Below are 22007 nucleotides of genomic sequence, written 5' to 3' on the forward strand. Positions count from 1 at the left end.
CGTCAGAACTGGACCTTGGAGCAGTGGAAGAAGGTCACCTGATCTGAGTCCTATTATTACATAACTTGTTAGGCCATGTAATTGTGTGCCGTATCTGGGGTAGTGATGGCATGGGGAGGGAGTGTGATGCTCTGGGCAATGTTTTGCTGGGAAACTCTGGGTTCGAGCATTCATGTTCAAATTTGATACATGCCACTACCTAAACATTGTTGCAGACCAGGTACACCCCTTCATGACAATGGTGTTTCCTGGTGGAAGTGACCTCTTTCAGCAGGATAATGCACCCTGCCACACTTGCACATATTGTTCAGGAATGGTTTGAGGAACATGATGAAGAGTTCAAGGTGTTCACAATTTCCCCAGGATCCCAAGGTGTTGAACCTCCAAATTCCCCAGATATTTATCCAATTGAGCATCTGTGAGATGTGCTGGACCAACAAGTTCGATCCATGGTGACTCCACCTCGCAACCTAGAGCTCTTGAAGGATCTGCTGCTAACGTCTTTGTGACAGATACCACAGGACATCTTCAGAGGTGGGTCGGTGGTGTTTTGGCAGCACACGGATGACCAACAGCATATTAGGCAGCTGGTCACAATGTTTTGGCTCGTCGGACATGGCTTTTCTGACATTGTTAACTTGCTCGCACTTGTGATGCGGAGCCCTCTGGTACGAGTCCCACGACTCACGAGTCATGATAAAGGAGTTTAAAGACTTGTAGACGTGAGCTAAAATGGCAGGGTTGCTTCAGCAAATTTGTTTTTCTCACGTTTGCTTTTATAACAATATCAGTTAGTGTATTGGTTAGTGTAGGTGCTACATTATTCAAACGCAATAGAGCAGTAAGCTTTTTAGCACCTCTTGTCAAACATTTCATTTCTGAACGGACTGCCACTAAAAAAAAGTGGCCAGATTCACGTTCATCTGTTTCAGATAATACTGACTCTGCATTTTGCTCCACTCACTGATTATTTCATCTTGAAAGTGTACAAGAAGCAACTTAATATAATTTTGTATCAAACGTACAAGAAGCTACTCAACATTATTTTGCAAAAATGTCCCCACAGGCATGTCAAGATCTGTTTTACTCAAGGTTGGAAACTTCATGTTCTCAGATACTCATTTGATTACCAAGCCCAATTAAACGCACTTCTCACACCTCTAACTGATCACACGCTCACCAAGACATGCACAATGAGCTGAATCATGAACTACTTCCATGATGTTCTACCTTTGGAATCTGATTTATGTGTTTGTTAATGCCCTGGCAACTGTCAGGATCATAACAGAGGTGCTAATAAATGTAAACATTACATCATGCTTTATTTTCCCCTGACTGATTAAAAACTTGTGTAAAGTTGATTGATTTATTGTTTCGATAATGACGCGCACAAGAAAAACAAAGCCGCTCTGTTTCAAAACGATCACACAAACACATTTGTACATACACAGACTATTTGTTCAAATGTAATGCTTTTCAAAAGGTTCCTGGTAACAATAATCAAGTGCACTGTTAATTTCCTCTCGAAAAGTGAGTGTTTGTGATTGTTGATGGAGCCATTTTGAGTTTTTAGAGAGTATTTGTGTGTGTTCTTGCTGGATGTGTTTGTGTGTCTGTTTTAATTAGACCTCTTCGCTGTGTAAGTGCATTACGCAAGCGAACACTTGACAATCCGATGAGACCGCCAGTGTCAGTTGATGTTACACACTCATATGAAACCACAAAGTCACTAGTATACACCTGAGGAAGGAGAAGTGATCATAAAACATATTAAATGAAGGACGAAAAAGAGGAAAGAGAGATTGTGATGGCAACAAGGACATAATTCAACAGATGTTTCAATGACATACAGCTCAGAGGAAACACTCATTGAACTTTGTGCTCTTTATTTCCTCACAGTAACTGAGACATACACGGGTTTCTGTGCAACGTCATCACATAGATGCGCGCGCATCTAAGAGGCAGAAAGCAACACTCTTTACGGCTATATCTAGCAGAAGCAGAGATGACGCGGAGCTGTTGTGCTGTAAACTAACCTAAATAAATAGGGTATGTCATGTTTTTATGATTCGCAAACTTAGTTGGACAATTTCATACTAGTCAACTAACTAACGTTTTACATAATGTTATATTAATATGTAAATGAAACACAAGCAAACAGATTCAACTCTGAAATTGCAGTTTATTATTGAGTCAACAAGAATTTACAAACAATGCGAAATCTACGTTAATTACAATGTTCTTTTACAGAACTCGGCATAACATATAGCGGTCTTGCCTCTTGGATGCGCGCGCATCCGGTATTGTTTGTATACAAGAAACCTATGTATAGTCACTCCACAAACATCCTATACATTGTCAACTTGATTGACAATGCATTGCTTTGAACTACATTTGTATGTTCAATGATATGGATATATATCTAACTATCTATGCAAAAACATGCATTTCACTTATGATATTTTGTTTACAGTTTTGCTAATTTGCTAATGCTTTCAGCTATGAATAATATAGCTCTGTCTAACACATTTGACCATGTTTAAAGGAATTATTCACTCATCCTCATGCCGTTCCAAGTCCATAAGACTTTTATTCATTAAGTTAAGATTATGTCCCTCCAAGTCTTCACCTAAAACATCTTCATTTGTGTTCTGAAGATGAATGAATGACTTGTGGGTTTGGAACGACATGAGGGTGAGAGACTGATGACAGAATTAAAAATTTTGGATGAACTAACCCTGAGCACAGAGATAGTGGAAAAAGTGTCGTTTTTTGTTTTTTTGGTTAATGGAAGGATTATAGCTTTCTGAACAATTTGTATTTTAAGAGGCACCTTTTGTCTTAGAAAAAACCTGTGTATGTGCGTGAATGCACACTGAAGTGATGGTGAGATGAATTCCTGGTGTTTCAAGTGTGTCTGAGTGTGTAAAAGGCATTCTAAATGTTTTTTAGTCATGGTGCCAAATGGAGACACCACAGGCACTCCAAAATGAGCTCTCTAAACCCGAATGAGAGATTCACTGTCATTCTCTCTCTCTCCTCTTGTCTCGCTGTCCTCTTTTTAAGTCATCTCAACCCTAATCTTAACCTCTCGTCATCCTGCTCTTCTCTTCTCCTCTGTGTGACTCCACGGATTTTTTTCTTTCCATTCTCACACTATCCTCTTTCACTCTTTAATTTATCCTGTTCCTCCTCTTTTTCCATTCAGGCTCTTTGAAAAACTCTTGTCACACTGAATTCTGTTCTGACGTAGAAGTACATTATATGTGTGTGGATATGAAGATTTACATGAACTATATATATATGCTGACAAATGCTGTAATTATAGCTTACTGGTCATTAAAGAAATAGTTCACCCACCAATAGAAATTATCTTGTCCTTTACTCACCCTAGTGTCATGGTATGACTTTCTTTCTTCTGTGGAATATATAAGGCAATGTTAGGCAGCATGTTCACAGTAATCTTTTCAATTGAGTGCACATAGCATGACAAAAGTGCTCTCTAACCCTACGAAAAGGATGTAAAAGTACCATAAAATTTATTAATTGTTATTCTTACTTCTGGTGTGGTTACCCATCATTTGTCATATTTTCCAATTATTCTCACACCTGTACTGCTTGATATTCTTCCTGGTGTTTATTAAATATTATTTGATTGTCTTTCTGCATCACACATCTTTGTTGGTCTCTTCACTACGGCTACCCGTGATAATATTCCCAGTCTTCTGCGGCAATATAATAGATTTATTTTAGGAAAGAGATCAAATTGTCAGTCGTTATTCACTGAAAATTTACTGTAGCCAGATATCATTTCTGCATGCACATTTTCAAATTTGAATGTGGAGATTTGAATCTGTTTCTCACACAAAGCTCCATTGCATGTCTTCAGAAGACTTGATACTTTGTCATGGTATTTTTATTATGCTTTCTTGTGGCTTGACAGCCACCAGAATGATTCTTTCAGAATGATGTTTGGAACACTAGGATGAGTAAATGAAGACAGAATTGTCATTTTTGGATGAACTATTCCTATAATATATAAATAAATTAAAATAAGAAATCTCTAGCAAATGTGTCCCATCAATGTTTTGAAGCTACTTGAAACTAATTTATACAGATTGCTCATGTTTTTCGTGGCTTGGCTTCATTCAGTCATTTGCTCTATTTAGAAAAAAAACTATATAAAGAACAAAAGCTAAATCTACAAGCAAATATCTATGTGTATCCATGAGCACTGCCAGCTTTCTCAGCTGTATTTTAGCCAAAACCACAGTCACATGTCTCACACACACTAGAGGAGAGCTGCCGTCCCTGCTGAGCTGTTCGCGGTCAGTGCCAAAGTCCATCTTTTAGCCTTCCCATCAGCCTTATAACTCTCAAACATCAAGTTGTTGCATATTATTGACCATATTAAGCTCAGCAAATGTGTTTAAATTTTTCTCTCAGCGTTTGCTTTTGAAGTTTGTTGGAGACCATTTCTCCGATGTGCAATAAATGTGCAATAAATCCTATATACTATGTTCACTTTTTCCCCACAGAAATGTTGGAGTCCAACAACCTGCTCACTTTCAATGGATTGGCCAACAGCTCTGCCTATCACACCTTTTTATTGGACGAGGAGAGAGGTCGGCTTTTTGTGGGGGCAAAGGACTATGTGCTGTCCTTCAACTTGGTGGACATCAACATGGACCAGCAACTGGTAAGAAAAGGGGGTTAGAAGAGCTATTAAACTAATTTTGGTGATCAGCACCAACGCTATCTCGTGACCAATTCGTTTGAATTTGTACGAGTGATTAAAAGGTGGCGAATTCGTACGACCTCACTCGTACGAATTCGCACGATTTGTCTAAACCCACGTGATGGGTAGGTTTAGGGGCAGGGTAGGGTAGGTCATTTGTACGAATTCATACGAATTTGGGAACTCGTGAAATATGTACGATTTACCAAAATTTTTACAAATTCGTACGAGTGAGGTCGTATGAATTGGTACGAATTAGCCACCTCATAAAATTCGTACGATTTGCCGTGAGATCGGGTTGTCACCACTGCACATAGGACATCGTTCAAATGAAATTGATGTAGATTTGCTAGTTGCAGGGATGTGCAAAGCAAACTCCACTGCCTGGTGAGTTGTCTGAGCTACTAGTTAAATAGGAAAGCCCTGCATAATTAGTCTGGTTATGGTCACGTCCATTAGGCACTAATCAAACTGAAAACCAAAACATTGCTCACAGAATCTGATTTAAAGTGCGACAGTTACTGTCTTGTAGGTTATTGTTAGAGATGGTGAATTTGTTACAGACGTGACTGTGTTTCGAAAGCTGATTAGATTAGTTTACGCAATTTTGCTGTAAGTATGTTAAAGCTGTCAGCACTCTAAACCCTCTCAGGGATGCTGTGTCTCTCAAAATTCATCCGTTTTAAACCACCACTGCTAACAAATGAAAGCTAAAATATGTCATATAACACGACACATAAAAGTTCTATGTAAAATAGATGTACTTTTAGTCTCTCTTTGTCTCTTGTTCTCTCTCTCTCTGCCTTGCATACAAACACATCAGCACACAGGGGGATCTGTTTCTAGCGAAAAGAGTATGAATATTTCAGAGTAAAGCTGTCATACTGATCACATAGAGTCTGGCTGAGAGCTGCTATCCATTCACCTGGATAAATAATGAACAAAATAAACACAGCGAAGTACAGACAAACGGTGCCAGGGCAAAACCACAGCCCACTTTAGCTTATATACTTTATAAACATAACCTTCACAGAACAAAAGTAACATAAATGTTACCATATGAGGAAATACATGATATACAAGTTATCCTAAAAAAAATTGCTTTAGTCAGATATCTTACATCGTAAGGAACAGTTCATACATGTTGTTGCATTAAAGAACAGAAAATAAATAATAATAAATAAATATACGGTACTCACAAGGATATAGTACCAGAAATATTTGACTTTGTGGGGAAAGTTTTTGGCCCCCTTGAGGAAAACCGCGTATAAATCATTAGTAACTTATGTTTTTTTTTAAATGTAAACATACTGAAAGTTTTCTGTGAGGCTTGTGTTTAGGGGCAGTGTTAGGTTTAAGAGAAAGAATACAGTTTGTACAGTATAAAAATCATTATGTCTATGAAAGTCCTCATAATACGGAAACACGTGTGTGTGGTATTCCTTATGGGGTATTCCCTACCAAATATCCCCTCAAGGATAGTAATACCAGTACTTTTTGACCGTATGGGGAAATTTTTTCTGTCCCAATGAAAACAGCTTCTGGGTATAGGGTCAGAGAAGGAGGATAGAAGGAGGATGTGTGTGAGCGTGTGCATATGTGTATGTTTAAATTGAATATCTGATTTTATGGAGAAATATTTTCACGACCACTGAAAGAGGATCTAAAACAAAAACATGGGTCGAAAAATTCAAATTTTGTCAGGAACGGTTACATCAGGGTCATATAAGGGCAACATGCAATTTGCACGCTACCTAAGAAAATGTTCTTCCTCCATTCAAACTTCCAAATAGAGAATGTTCAATATTATACAGACAGAACTCTCTCTCTCTCTCTCTCTCTCTCTCTCTCTCTCTCTCTCTCTCTCTCTCTCTCGTTGTCTCCTTCAGAAACACAGACACATTTTCACCCAGAGCTTATCTGATCAGGATGCAGTTTCACACACTCGCAGCCATCAGACAAGAGCTACTGTATATTACAGCACACTCAACTCTCTCCAGCCACAGGGAGAACGTAACTCGCTGTGACAGCAGTCCCATAGAAACCTTGTTTTTTCTCACTAATACACTTCCATTACTTTTTCCACTGAAGCCCTCTCACACGATTCCTAAGATTTACACATCTGGAAAGTAGCTTTTTTTCTGAAGAAATTAATTGTTTTATTCATAAGGATGAAATAAATTAATAAAAAATGACAGTAAAGACGTACATCTGTTACGAAAATATATAAATGCTGCTTTTTCTATTCATAAAAAAATTAAAAAAATAAATTTAAATTTTTTTTTTTATTGAGCAGCAAAACTGTTTTCAACATTAATAATAAGAAATGTTTTTTCTGAGCAGCAAATTAGTATATTAGAATGATTCCGGAATGATCATGTGACACTGAAGACGAGATATTATGCTGAAAATGAACTTTGACATCACAGGAATACATTATATTTTAGAATATATTCTTAGAATTATTCATAGAATTATTCATTTCTAATAATTTTTCACAATATTAAAATGTTACTGTATTTTATTATCAAATAAATGCAGCCAACCCCAAACTTTTGAGTGGCAGTGTATGTTTATCTCAAGGCATTTTTTCTGACACTGTAAAGTTTCCTGAATACTGTAAACTAAGTAAGTGAAAATGCATATTTAGAGGCCTACGGAGCAGTTGCTTTGATACAAAAGCCTTCTCAGTAAAGGCTGAATCTCAGGGTTCTCTGATACGTTCAGAAGTTTTCAAAATCATGTGTCATATTTATCTATGATCTGCTGAATAGCCTAAATAGATATTTTTTTTCATTCAGAAAACTTGTTTAACATTATTTTTGTTTGTAATGTTTCCATTTTTTTAATTACTAGGTTGAGAAATAGTGTGAAATAAATTATATTATATGAATTATGAAGATTGCTAAGTTCGTTCCAAAATGGTTATTATCAGTGGCATCAGTTAACAGTGACCTTGATGTGTGTGTGGCACGCTGGGTGATTCAAATTGTAAATATGTTCCTGCTAAACTTGTTGCTATGCTATATTGCATTGAGAGAGCTGCTACTGCATTAGATTTTAACCCGTTGTTAGTGTGAACGTGTAGTATTTATTAGCTATAAACAAGGTTGCTACTGTGGTTCTCTGAGGGTTAGACAACCAGAGAGATAGAGTTAGATTAACTAGAAGCTTCCAACAAAAGATGTCCCAGTATTCTTTCCCCTTTAACTTTCTTGTCTCTTTCTCTCTCTCTGACTGGTAGATATCCTGGCCTTCTTCACCTTCTCGACGAGATGAATGCAAGTGGGCTGGGAAGGACGTCCAGGTAAGTGCTTTTCTTTTGCTTTTTTTACTCCTCTATCCTCTCTCTTCTGTCCCCTCCACAACCCTGAGATCTGTCGGATAGACTTCACTGATGCATTGAATTGCTTGTTTGTCTGCACCATTCCACTTCTCACTGGTTCATCTCTCATATATTTATCTTTGTAGTAATTTTTTTACTGTATGTGTGATATATAAACAAGATTAAAATATAAAAATGACGGGGCCATATTATGCACAAGAATTTTGCACTTTAATAGTCAATGTTTCTTTCACCAAAAACCGTAATAATGATAATTTCCCACCCTCCCTCCCACTAACCCCTAGAATCTGTTCTTAAAGTAATTTTTGTGACTTTTTTGCCAAACCGTTCAGAATTTATAAACAAAAAGAGCCATTTTATTTTATATCTCCTGACCACTAGGTAAAACTCTGCCGAAATTGAACAGGTAGCCAAGTTGTCATTACACAAACCATGTTTGGTCAGAAGCATTGCTGAGATATAGCCTAACGTCCATTTTGGTGTGGCGTGCTCTTCATCGAATTCGTTTGTGTGTCACTCGAGAACAGTTTGACAAATCAACTTGAATTCCATAACTTGACAGCATGGTCTGAAGATGATCTGGTTATATTTTTGTGAAAATCAGAGCAACTTGGAGGAACTTGAAGAAGTAGTTTTTTCGGGAAAATTCTATTTGGTAATTACTAGCTATTAGCATAAACGCGTCCAATTTTGCACAGTTGGTGGCACTAGATAAGATTGAGTTAGAGACTCCAAATTTGCTGTAGTGACAATTCACACTGTCCTCTATTTGTGTGCCAAATTTCATAACTTTCCCACAAGCGGTTCTATGGGCGGTCACAGATTTCCAGAGCGGAAGAAGCAGCGGAATAATAAGAACACTATCGATTGCAATAGGTGCCTATGCATCATTGATTATGTTCCTTAATTACTTTTTAAAATCTATTAAAATAGAAAATATTTCAAATTGTAATAATATTTCACAATATATCTGCTTTACTGTATTTTTAGTCAAATAAATGCAAACTTGCTGAGCATAAGACTTCTTCAAAAACAATATGTCTACATAGTACATCAGATGTCAAAAGAGCAAAATACCCCTTTTTATTGAAAGTAAATGTAATGTTTGAGATGGATCCTAAAAACCCCCCCCAAAAAACATGATTAGTTTGCTTTTGACAGGAACCTCTCGTTCTGAGAAGATAAAGCTGAGCTTGTCTGTCATTCATCTTTTGCTTTCACAAACGGTGTTAAAAGTTTCTCCCACAAGATCAGCTCAGCAGATGTCAATGAAATAATGAATAAAAAAAACAAACCACTGAATTGTTGGACAACGGTGTGTAAACACTTTTCCAGGCATAGCTGGCATTTGCTCTCATAAATTCCAATGCAGATCCTGCCCGAGGCGCTGCCTTGAACATATAGAGCCATAGAAAGCAGCACTCGGGCCCTGTTAGCATCATAAAGAGACCATAAGGTTGGTTGGTTCTCAATGGCGCTTATTTGAATTGCAATAACATGCATTGTGTGAGATTTTGATGTAAACATGTCTCGATGAATAGCAGGGTACTCGCTGAAAGATGGCTTTTATGTGAACAGAGGGGTCCTGGTGAAAAGAGACAGATTGACTGAGGCTTGTTTGAAGTGAAGTGGGACAATGTCAATTTCAGGCCCTTTTGAGGGACGAGGAAGGCAGAAAACTGCTGGTTATGTTGAAGGATCTAAGCCGCAATTTGTAAGAAACATAAAAGGAGTGAGATCAATGCTCATCACGAGACTCAAGTTTTCACAAAAACATCCATTTATGTTGGCGGCAGTGCTGCATGTTAGGTCAAATTGTCTCTGGACTCTGAAACAAATAACGTATTTTTAACTAAATTACTATTTAAATTATATTACATTTTATTACGTTTCATTGCATTACATTACAGATAGGCCTTGGCCAAAACCAAGATAGAAGTGCATGGACAAAGGCAAAGCAACCTATTAAAATCTCTAAAAACTGATTTTCCTATTGGTTATTGTGCAATTTCACTATCAAACAAGGTGCATGGAAATAACAAACCACTATAAAGGAGGTAAACCAGCAACACTTTGATTGGGTAACTTAAATTTTAATTAAAACAATGTGTTTTTGTCCTGATGAAGCATGTGTGCTGAAACATGTCGGTTTAAAAAGAGTTTTTCCATTAACATATGCTTGCTGGGAGAAATTAGATTAGTTGGGATTGGAGATTGGAAAGATACTTGTATACTGTGCAATATTTGTTCGTTTCATTGTGCAGATTTAGTTTCTGCTATTATTACAATATTGATGCAGTAGAAGAAGAAGCCAGATCTTAGAGTCACGTATTATATGTTGTCCTGCTTGTCTTTAAACTTTTTCCACATCAGATGAGTCACTTCAGTCCGTTCCAGATGAGGCTTGCTCAGACACGTGGCTTTAACACAATTGAGGAGCTTCTGAACACACGCACACACATTTCCATAGGCAAAATCACAGCTCAGATGCAACAGTGAAGCTGACAAACACAAACACATTCGTACGCACACACACACTATCCCTGAGAGTATAGGCCACTGCGGAGCTCTGGACACCCATAACAGGATTTCCCTGCAAATGCACTAAACACCATGCTGAAAAACAACTCCAGCTGTTGTAATATTTTCCTTTTAATGAAGCGCTTGGTGGGAGTGTGTTGGTCAGCTGTGAGCCTGTGCCGCTGTGTGTGGAATTCTGCTGCATGTGTGAGAGCACGATTTTAAGCATACAGACATTACATCCTTTTGTCACAATAAACAGAGGACTTATTCAATATTATAGGACATAAAATGATTGGTTTAGTCCACAGATTACATTATAACAAACACATAATGGTCATTCAACAATAACCTACTATGGGCCCTATAATATTGAAGGTGATCATTTGAGAGTAATTATTAGTGGATGCATGAAGTAATTTCCTAGCAGAGCAATCGCAGGTTTAGGTCATCATCACATTAACTACGTTCCACTAACTAGATTGAAACCGTTGTGCTCACCGAGGCTGTATTTTATTTGATCAAAAATACAGCAAAACATTTTTTTTTATGAATTTATGAAATATTCATACATAAAAAAAAAGCTGTGCTACGTAATAACTTTTATAATTAACTTATACTTTTTTTCAGGACTCTTTGATCAATAGAGAGTTCAAAATAAATCATTTGAAATGGATTTTGTTTTGTACAAAATGTGAATGTCTTTAGTGTCACTTTTCATTAATTTAACGCATCCTTTTTTGAATAAAAGGATTTTCAAATATCCATATCATATTTTTGCTATTTGTATCGTGTTGACATTAAGGTGTGCCCTCTCCAAATACTTTCTTGTGCCACTGTGTGTGTGTGTGTGTGTGTGTGTGTGTGTGTGTGTGTGTGTGTGTGTGTGTGTGTGTGTGTGTGTGTGTGTGTGTGTGTGTGTGTGTGTGTGTCTGTCTGGTATTCCCTACGTTATTAGGATAACCTCAAAAATACCAGTACATTTTGACCTTATGGGGACATTTTTTTGGTCCCCATGAGGAAAACGGCTTATAAATCACACTAAATGAAGTGTTTTGAAAATCTAAAAATGCAGAGTGATGGGTAGGTTTAGGCAGGGGATAGTATATACGGTTTGTACAGAATCAAAATCATTACGTCTTTGGGAAGTGTGAAAACCTGTGTGTGTGTGTGTGTGCATGTAGATTATAAGCTGTCTGTGTCTGTTGCCATTTGTTGACACAGATGGGATGTGTTTATTTATCTGAGAACGCAGTGACGACTGTGAATCAATAAATGCTGGAGCACCACTGATTTAGTTTGCTTTTCTCTCTGTCAAGTTCAAGACCGTTGTTTTGGAAGTTTCTGTTGGTAAAATATTGGCTATATCAATATAAATGCTGTTTTCTGATCATTAATCAGTAAATGTTGACTCTTTCTCTCTGCAGAAGGAGTGCTCTAACTTCATAAAGGTTCTGCAGCCGTTTAACCAGACGCACTTGTATGTGTGTGGAACAGGATCCTTCCATCCCGTCTGTGCTTATGTGGAAGTGGGCAAACGCCCGGAGGTAAACACATCACATCAGTTCATCTTTCACAGTTTATCGGCTATTCTATTCGGTCACATTGTTATGTGACTTTTGATTATTTAGCGGTCACAGATAAGACCATAACATTAATCATAAAAGCGAATCACTGAGAAGCCTTTCAAGAAGTGTTTAACAATGAAATGTGAGTGAAATTGGATGAATGTTTCATTGTGGATTTGCATTAAGATTGATTGTGTGCTTGTTTCTATCCAGGACAACACCTTTCGGCTAGGGTCGTCTAACTTTGAGAATGGCCGTGGAAAGAGTCCCTATGACCCCAAACTGCTGACTGCTTCCATGCTGATCGGTGAGTGTGTGAGGCAATTTGATTTTCTGCTTAATATTTACATTTAGTGTACCGGTAATCCTGTCACATTTGACGGGGCATTGAAGTCACATTTCCGACCAAAATTTAATTTAAAGGGACTTAAAAGGGTTGGTGATGTATTTTATTCAAAATATAAATTGGAATGATACATTCTTCACTTTTAACATGGGTGGGGTAAATAGTCACCCCATTGCCCCTCTGAAAGATGTTTGTGTCAGATCCATAAAATGAAGCAAGTAATAGGTACTATGTAAATATATCAATGTATATAGTTACTATGTAAATATATCAATGGTAAAATTTAAGACCAGTGGAACTGAAGACACTGAAACACTGATATTGGTATCTGACTGATTCAATAATATAATTATTTTACTATATTTCTTTACTTTGGACTTATTTCATCATTGTGTGTTAATTTGTATAATTTCTAATAATAATAGTAATAATAATATAACTTCTTATAAAGTGTATATATAAAGTTAATATTACTATAATTACAAAATATTATAATATATATTTTAAAAAATATTTTAATATAAGTTATTTTTTTACTTCACGTTACTTTACTTTAGTGAGTAATTAAACAACATTAATACCTATAATTTCTGAAATTCATGTATAATTTTAATTTCAACATGTCAATCAAATTATGTTAATAAAAGAGTCAGAGCATGTTTCTCTTCTCAATAGCAGCAGTTCTGTTATGTTTCATTGAGCAGGTTTATTTAGCTCTCTGAGAAATTAAATAAACTATAAACAGAACATAATGAAAATTTGGTTAGTTATCGACAATGAATAAACATCTCTCTCTCTCTCTCTGTGTGTGTGTGTGTGGTCCATGATTATGTACATGTATTTGACTGCATATATAGTATTTATGACCCTGTAAATCATTTATTTTACAGTAAGTGGACTTAAATAAATTGTGTGTGAGTGTGAGTGTGAGTGTGAGTGTGAGAGAGAGTTTGGTGTGTGGCAATACATAATCCAGAGTGTGTTTTGCTTTGGTTCATGTGTTCTGAATGGAAACTCAACACCCTTGATTAATGGTCTCTCTTCAAGATGACCAGAGCAGACTGTTCCTCTGGTTTAGTGCTCTACAGAGCGTTATACTGTTAAATCTCTCATCTCAGATTAAAGGTCACTTATGACACACACACACACACACACACACACACACACACACACACACACTCTCTCTCACGCCATCCCTGAGCGTGAAATTGCCTGTGCGTTTGACTGTCATGCACACCTCTTTGAATCCTCACCTGAGCCGTTATTAAAGTTTACGAAACCCAGATTGAACTAGATACTCCCGCTCCCATCTCCTGATATTTTATCCTTGCCATCCACTTTGAACTCACATTATCCCTCCTGAATATGAGTTTTAATTGGTGTTTTTTGATCACCAGAGGGGGAACTGTATGCTGGGACATCAGCAGACTTCATGGGCCGAGACTTTGCCATTTTCCGAACTTTAGGCAAGCACCATCCAATCAGAACGGAGCAGCACGACTCCAGATGGCTCAATGGTGAGACATGCAAAAAACACATTTACACACAGCACTCTTGACTTTTTATATATTTAAAATGAATGCAAACAAATACATGTACTTGATACACATGCACTACCGTTAAATAGATTATTTAATATTTGACTATACTAATATTTAAAATATGACTTATTATTTTATATGACAGTGTGATTTTATTTCTTGTCTTTTTTTAACTTTAATTTCATTAAAAATTGCAGTTTTATTTTTACTCTGAGGTCGAATCCAATTTTCATCAAATTAAATTAAACATACAAACTTTAAAGGAATGGTTAACCCCCAATATACAGGGCATTTATATAATTTTATCACAACATCTTGATAAAAATAATATTTGATGGTCATGTTTTGCATTAACTACCCACACAAATGTGCAGTTTTATATGTGAGAGAAAAATAATTCTTTAACCAGAAAAACTGGATTTTTAATCTCTATCTGAAAAAAAAGTTATGTCATGATGACCTCACCGCTTGTGTGCTAACATGTATGTGTGTTTGTAAATGTGAATTAGGATTATATACAAAATAGCGTCATTTCCTCATTCTTCTTTTTTTGTTTACTGAATTAGAGTAAATGAATGCCTTTGCCTCCAGTGAACGTGTTTTGCGTCATAGTAGCGTGTGTGTATGTGTGTGTGTTTGTGCTGTAGATGTGGTGAGCTGACTGTCTATGTCACTGTGAGTTAGTGCCACAGTGCTGGTGATGTGAGTTTATGTGATGTGGCTGTTAGTTCTCTGTGAATAAACCAATAACCCTGAATACTCATGAAAAGCTAGGGCCCACAACACTGGTAATAGAGACTACATACGTTTAACAGCTCACTAAGACCCACGCACGCACGCACGCACACACAGTCGATTTGTGGATTCAGATTCATTCAACTATACAGTATAAACAATGAAACTGAAATTGCAATGTGAAACTGTCCATTCTCTTGCTTATTGGTCCATACTAGTTTTGGATAAATAATTTTTGCTGTATTATGTATTTTTATACTCTAGTGTTAATGCGTTGTTTGTTGTCCATCCAGATCCTAGATTTGTCAGCGTGCATCTCATCCCAGAGAGTGAGAACCATGAAGATGACAAGATCTATCTGTTCTTCAGAGAGAACGCCATTGATGGGGAGCAAATTAGCAAAGCCACACACGCCAGAATCGGACAGCTGTGCAAGGTACACAGACTCTTTAAAATAATATATTGTCTGGCTCATTTTGTGATAAGAAGCAACATTAGCTCACAAAAGGAATTTATTTCAAACACTCGACTGATGTTATGAAGAGAGTTTGGAGTAAAAACATGTTATTAAAGGGATAGTTCAACTCAAAATGAAAATTCTGTCATTAACTCAACCTCAAGTTGTCCCCAAACCTGTATGAATTTCTTTGTTCTGCTGTAGTTTAAAGGAAGAATGTTTGTAACCAAGCAGATCTTGCCCCCCATTGACTAGCATAGTAGGAAAAAAATACTATGGTAGTCAATGGGGGGCGAGATCTGCTTCCTTGTATATCTTAGAAGACTGGAATTATCCACCCATAGGCTCTTTGGAAAAACACCTCTACCTACATTTTCGCAAAACTCCAAAAATACGTAGGCCTACAATTCACGGAAGTTTCCAGCTGATATGAACTATATGGCAGTAAACCACCAAATACTTTTATTCCTTTTCACGCAAATTATGATTACAGGGGCAGATTATCTATCAATAAAGACTTAATTTTCGAGCGGTTCCATGCGCATGACCTCGAAACACTTTTCCCAAAGTGCGCAATTTGTAAGCTAATATGCTCTTGCGATGCGGAGTCCCATAAAACAGGAGTCACGGCAATAGAGATCAGAGACTTGTACTGCCCAGCTAGATAAAATGGCATTCTTTGCTTCAAAACGTTTATTTTTCTTCTCCCATTTGGTTTAGTTTAGTGACCTTATTTTCAAACCTGATAGAGAATGAACCCTTCAATGCTACTCACTGGACATTTCATTTAAGAACTCCTGTGATGCGTACAACAACTAACGTAATAAAACGTTGCCATATTTGCGTTAATTTGATAAAGCCTAACTTACTTTAAGCACCACTCACTAGGCACTTTGAAAATATTACGCAAAGTTAAGTAATTTTTCAAAAATGTCACCACAGGCATTTGTTTTTTCCAGTGCCCAGATGTTTTTTTTTTTTCTAAAATAAAATAGACACAAATAATAGCTATAGAGAATGAATGCGGCTAGCATAGCTCCGATAATTTGATCTAGGAAGAATCTGATGATTCCCCATTGAAATCTTTGACATTTGATTACACACTTTGTTACAGTAGTGGATTTGAGCACAAGTCTTATTCTCAAGAGAATAATGTAAGAAGCAGAAGACTGCTTCCTTTTAATTCCATTATCTAGAAAATATGATTAAAATATTAACAAGATCTCCTATTTGATTTGTCTTTGCTGTGATAATGCATACACACTTTTCCCAATTCCTCTTCTTCTCATAGTGACAGGTAGTAAGATGGCCAGAGCCAGTGTTTTTGCATAAGTCTTCACCTCTGCTGTTTTGCGGCCTTGCTTTTTACCCCCCACCGTGAAACTTAAGAGATGCCTAAAATGTCACAGGAGCCGCCAGGCAAGAAAACAAAGACTCCTCTGTGGAGAAAATGTGAGACTTTGGCCGACTCGCTCAGCTCAAGTGCGAGTCTACAGCTTGAAGCGGTAGAAAGGTGTTCTCAATTACAGCTCGCTCGGTATTCCGGTATGACTGGAATCCTCCCTTCACCGGCGCAGACAATTGTCTCATTATGCAGTGTATAGTTTAGTTTATGCAATGCATTTTCCCGCCCTGCTAATTAGAGCTGATCAATCCAAAGCGAGGGAAACTTGTTTATATTGCTCATGTGTTTCAATGCCAACTGCCAGGTTTTTGGTGTAAAACGTGTGTAGAAAAGAGTGAAAAGAGGAGTTGTGTTCCGATATTTTGCAGTTTGAGAAAACAATTCCGCCACAGACCGGGAAAAACCTAGTCTAAAGTCAGTGGCGTGTTATTCAGATGCTAATTATTCATTTAGTATTCAATCTAATTGTAGTAATGACGGATCAAGCCTGTTTGATCAATAGTGGCAAGACACATAGGTATATAAGGATGTGGCAAGCATGACGAGGTTGAGGGCCGTGGGAGGACAACGTGAGGCCGGTGGCGTAATTGATAATGAGTGACACCTGCGCGACGCACCGGTCTCGTATCGCTCACGTCCCTCGACCTCGTCCTGCTCGCCACAAAGGACATCTGACAAAGTGGGTTGTCCGTCAAGAACCAGGAAACAAAATTCTGAAGACTGCAAAATCACCTTTACCATCATGTAAGTTGTGTTCGCCAGGCAAATCCGCCGTTATAATAGCAATCCGCCATGGAACAAGCGCGCCTGCTCTTAGAGGGAATGTGAGATGACGCTCTGATCGGTTTATTCCATGTTACACCCAAACCACCGCTATGAGTAATGTAGCTACTTCAGACCAATCCATTTCGAGATCCGCCCACAAAGTTACTTGCGTTTCGCATTTGATACTTGCGTTTCAAATCGTTAAAATAGGGCCCTTAATGAAAGTATTAGTAAACTGTTGGGGAGCATCAAAATAAAGTGTTAGCAGATATTAAGCAGACAGTCTCTACTAATACTTTAATGACTGGTAGTTGACATGTAATTGCAAAGTTACTTAGTAAGTTATAGTTAGTTACTAAGTTAAAGTTAGTAGAATGTCTAAAGGTGACTAAGAAATTGGACAGATGGTATTCTGTGGTATTCTGAAAAACCTAGTCTATAAATCTTTAAGACTTTTTAAACGTTTCAATGTTGTCAAATCAAAATTCAGAGTTTGTATTTACAAACTTTCTTTTTTTTTTTTGGTAAAACGTACACGTATTGAAATTATATGCATTTCTTTTAATTTCCCAATTTGACTTCCTTAAATTTTAATTTCAAAACTAGTTCAAGCATCCCTGCTTATAGCATCATGAACTTAAGTTTTGCATGGACAAGCAACACTCACATTTCACGTTTTATTTTGTTTTTGACAGAACGACTTTGGCGGGCACAGGAGTTTGGTGAACAAATGGACCACCTTCCTGAAGGCCCGTTTAATCTGTTCCGTTCCTGGCCTGAATGGCATCGACACACACTTTGATGAACTACGTAAGTGACCCATGCTATGACAATACCTTCATCCTTTGCTCGTCTGCCCTACTTTGACGTACAGTATTTAGTTGACCACTCACAGTTGCCTCACTGAAATTGTATTTGATCGTTTCCAGAGGATGTTTTTCTCATGAGCTCCAAGGATCCGAAAAACCCTATTATCTATGCTGTATTTACAACATCCAGGTATTAAAACATCCAATTTACACCAAATTCCCATTTCCCACCAAGCCTGCCTGCTTATTCTGTCTTTTTATATTCAAAGCTTGATAATTGTGTCTTAAGTCCCTAAAGGTGAACCTGTGAAAAAACTCATAATTACTGTTTTCTTGGGTTTACAGTAACATCTTTAAGGGCTCAGCGGTATGCATGTACAGTATGGCAGATATCAGGAGGGTGTTTCTGGGCCCGTATGCCCACCGAGATGGACCCAACTACCAATGGGTACCATTTTTGGGTAGAGTGCCGTACCCAAGACCTGGCACGGTAAGACAATTTTCTTTTCAAATGAAAGTGAATTGCCTGCTTTGATTTTAACACACGTTCTCCTGGATGCTGACAGTGCCCCAGCAAAACGTTTGATGGTTTTGAATCAACAAAGGATTTCCCTGACGACGTTATCACATTTGCCAGAAGCCATCCGGCCATGTACAACCCAGTGTTCCCCATCAATAACCGTCCAATCATAATCAAAACTGATGTTGACTACCAGTTCACTCAGATAGTGGTGGACAGGGTAGAAGCAGAGGACGGCCAGTATGATGTCATGTTTATCGGCACTGGTGGGTAGTTTTTTTAAATAATGTGATATATATGATTTTTTCAGCATGTGCTTTATGCAAAACACAAGTTAATCATATTATTTTTCTACCATAGACATGGGCACAGTTCTTAAGGTGGTTTCCATCCCTAGAGGAACATGGCATGACCTTGAGGAAGTCCTGTTGGAAGAGATGACTGTGTTCAGAGTGGGTTTATAGAGTCTTTTATACAGATTTATTTCTAATAGGTTTAATATTAGTATTGTTTTTTCTAGAAAACAATATACTGTACATTCTACGCTGTAGCACTATTCTACGCTGTAGCACTATTTATAGACTTTTATCAATTTTCCCCTTGTTCATACTGAGAAATATTGTGTAATAATTTGGTGATAAACAATATGAGTACATAAAAAATAACATCTTTTTACAGGAACCAACAGCCATTACTGCCATGGAACTCTCCACAAAGCAGGTATGTATGACTAGAACTTCAAACAACTCATCCCTTGATGCAATAAAGGTGGTGATAGCAGCTCTTTATAAGTGGCGGCATTGAACATGATTCTATTAGGCAAGACTGAGCAACATAATTGGTTTGATATGTGAAGTGCAGGAAACAGAGTGAATCTAAAATAGCCAGATAGATGGATACGATGGATGGATGGATGGATGGATGGATGGATGGATGGATGGATGGATGGATGGATGGAATAGATACTACATATAGATAGATACTACGATAGATAGATAGATAGATAGATAGATAGATAGATAGATAGATAGATAGATAGATAGATAGATAGAGAGATAGACGGATAGATAGAATGTACAAAATGGGTGATAGATCATGATTTATGCATGGAAACCATTGACTCACATTAAGACCCAATAGGTCAGGTGACCTCCAGAGAGCAGAACTAGCTTTGCATGTGAAGTTTTTGAAAAAGAGTGAACTGATCAGCTAAGGGTGGTTTAGCACTGCATGGGTGTTTTGTAGGAAAATTGCCATGCCACACTGCATTTTGTTGACAGGTGATATAGACCAGCCAGATTTATCATGTATCAAAAAACCCCAACACAGCTTTCAGGCTGACACACACACACACACACACACACACACACACACACACACACACACACACACACACACACACACACACTGCTTGGCTTCAATCTACATTACGCAGAACAGGGTCTGCTGTCACAGTCACTCACAGAACACGGCAACATGAGGTACTGCCATTAGAGGCCACACACACACACACACTGTCACATACACCAGCTGTTTTTTTACACTCAGGACTGCAGCGTGAGCTCTCCTTTAGACGGTGCGAATAATCAAACAGACACTGAGAGGTTATCTGAAGCGATATATAATTAAAAACCAGCGTACAACCCCAGAGAAAGTTCCCGTATCCTCAGTGAAACTTAAGTCTTTAACTCAGCTATCACCCCAGCACAGACCATAAAAACTTTGCCGTCATTGTTTCAGGGAAGTCTCAATCGCTCTGATCTATCTTTACAGCAACAACTCTATCTTGGATCCACCATTGGGGTTTCTCAGATGCCTCTGCATCGCTGTGACGTGTACGGGAAGGCCTGCGCCGAGTGCTGTCTGGCACGTGATCCTTACTGTGCCTGGGACGGCTCGCAATGCTCCCGATACTTCTCAACTGCTAAGAGGTACAGTGACGGCGGACACAGACACACTACAAAGTTGACCTAAGATGAAAAGATGCTCCTTTCCGCTGAGTTTTGTGCTGTTGTTATTTTTTACAATGAGCCATCTGAATTCCTTTCAGATTGCTAAAATACTTTATACCAAAAGCTAGTTTTTTTTTTTCTCAATTAAGTTTTTTTAGTAAGTTTAAATTAGGTTTTAGTAATTACATTGCAATGTTTAGGCTTTTTGCTTTTTTAGCTTTTTATTTTCTGGTTTTAGTTTTCATTTTATTTTAGGTTTTAATAGTTTTATTTGATTTTTGTCTTTTTCAATATTTTGTTTTTTATATTTAGCTTTAATTTATTTCAATTAGTTGGCAAGGCATTTATTCTCTTTTAATTAAAAACATTTCATCTAAAATGTTATCTTCAGATTTCATTAACCATTTTTTAAAACAGTTTTAGTTAACAATAACAACATGTAGTTGACACAAAAATTAACACCAGAATGAATATTCCGTCATCATTTACTCACCCTCATATCATTACAAACCTATATGATTGTCTTTCTTCCATGGAACACAAAAGGAGATTTTTAGTTATGTCTGAGCTGCATAGTCTATATACATAATGAAAATAAAATAACTTGACTAGGGACTGGCACCAAAAAGTTGTCTTTGACTTCTGTACTACATTCCAAGTCTTCTTAAGCCATATAATAGGTTTGTGGAAGGAACAAAGAAGTTATCGAAGTCAAATACCAAATACTGACTTGAATTTCTATCTGTTTCTCTCACAAAGCTAGTATATGTCTTAGCGTGCATGTTGCATGTACTACATTTGGGATTCTTGTACTGTATTTTTAATACAGGACTTTAACAGCAGAATTATTTTATTAATATTTATATAGGCTAAAATTTTATGTATACTGGTTTTCTTTTTTTCCTTTTTTTTTGGGTAAACTTAACAATTGTACCAGTATATACTGTCCAATTAACCAAATATAGAACATTAGAGGTTTTGAAAACACTTTTCACAACACATATCACTTCACATTTGAATTCTTGAACTTTTTTGAGGTGTCCATCAAAGCCTCATTGGACTTCCCAGCTGTCCATTGTAGAAACTCATCTCCTTTGGGCCGTCAAAAGCAAGCATACCCCCTACTTAATATTTTATCTTCAATTTCCAAAACAAGAACAATACGGTCTCACATTTACGGTCCATGTCATGTTGCAGTAGCAAGTAATATGTTTGTGGACGAGGTTCTCTGTGCACTACTGGTGCTGAAAATGCCTCACATATTGCCAGCATTACCGAGTTGCCTCAAAGGTACATTCACGAACA

General features: G+C 37.4%; 1 protein-coding gene across 6 annotated transcripts in view; it reads left to right on the forward strand.

Moving 5' to 3' along the window:
- Positions 1-22007, forward strand: part of sema3ab (sema domain, immunoglobulin domain (Ig), short basic domain, secreted, (semaphorin) 3Ab) — a 99736-nt gene that overhangs the window by 72131 nt on the left and 5598 nt on the right. For all 6 annotated transcript variants that reach the window (XM_079620001.1, XM_079620000.1, XM_079620002.1 and 3 more), the window contains 13 exons: positions 4539-4699; positions 7983-8045; positions 12032-12151; positions 12386-12479; positions 13916-14035; positions 15088-15230; positions 18117-18231; positions 18351-18420; positions 18576-18720; positions 18797-19016; positions 19111-19202; positions 19429-19470; positions 20524-20681. In XM_079620001.1, the coding sequence (XP_079476127.1) occupies positions 4539-4699; positions 7983-8045; positions 12032-12151; positions 12386-12479; positions 13916-14035; positions 15088-15230; positions 18117-18231; positions 18351-18420; positions 18576-18720; positions 18797-19016; positions 19111-19202; positions 19429-19470; positions 20524-20681 (1543 nt within the window). The remainder of the gene's footprint in view (positions 1-4538; positions 4700-7982; positions 8046-12031; positions 12152-12385; positions 12480-13915; positions 14036-15087; positions 15231-18116; positions 18232-18350; positions 18421-18575; positions 18721-18796; positions 19017-19110; positions 19203-19428; positions 19471-20523; positions 20682-22007) is intronic.

This window comes from Phoxinus phoxinus (genome assembly GCF_949152265.1).
Source record: "Phoxinus phoxinus genome assembly, chromosome: 8".
In the NCBI taxonomy this organism is placed as follows: Eukaryota; Metazoa; Chordata; class Actinopteri; order Cypriniformes; family Leuciscidae; genus Phoxinus; species Phoxinus phoxinus.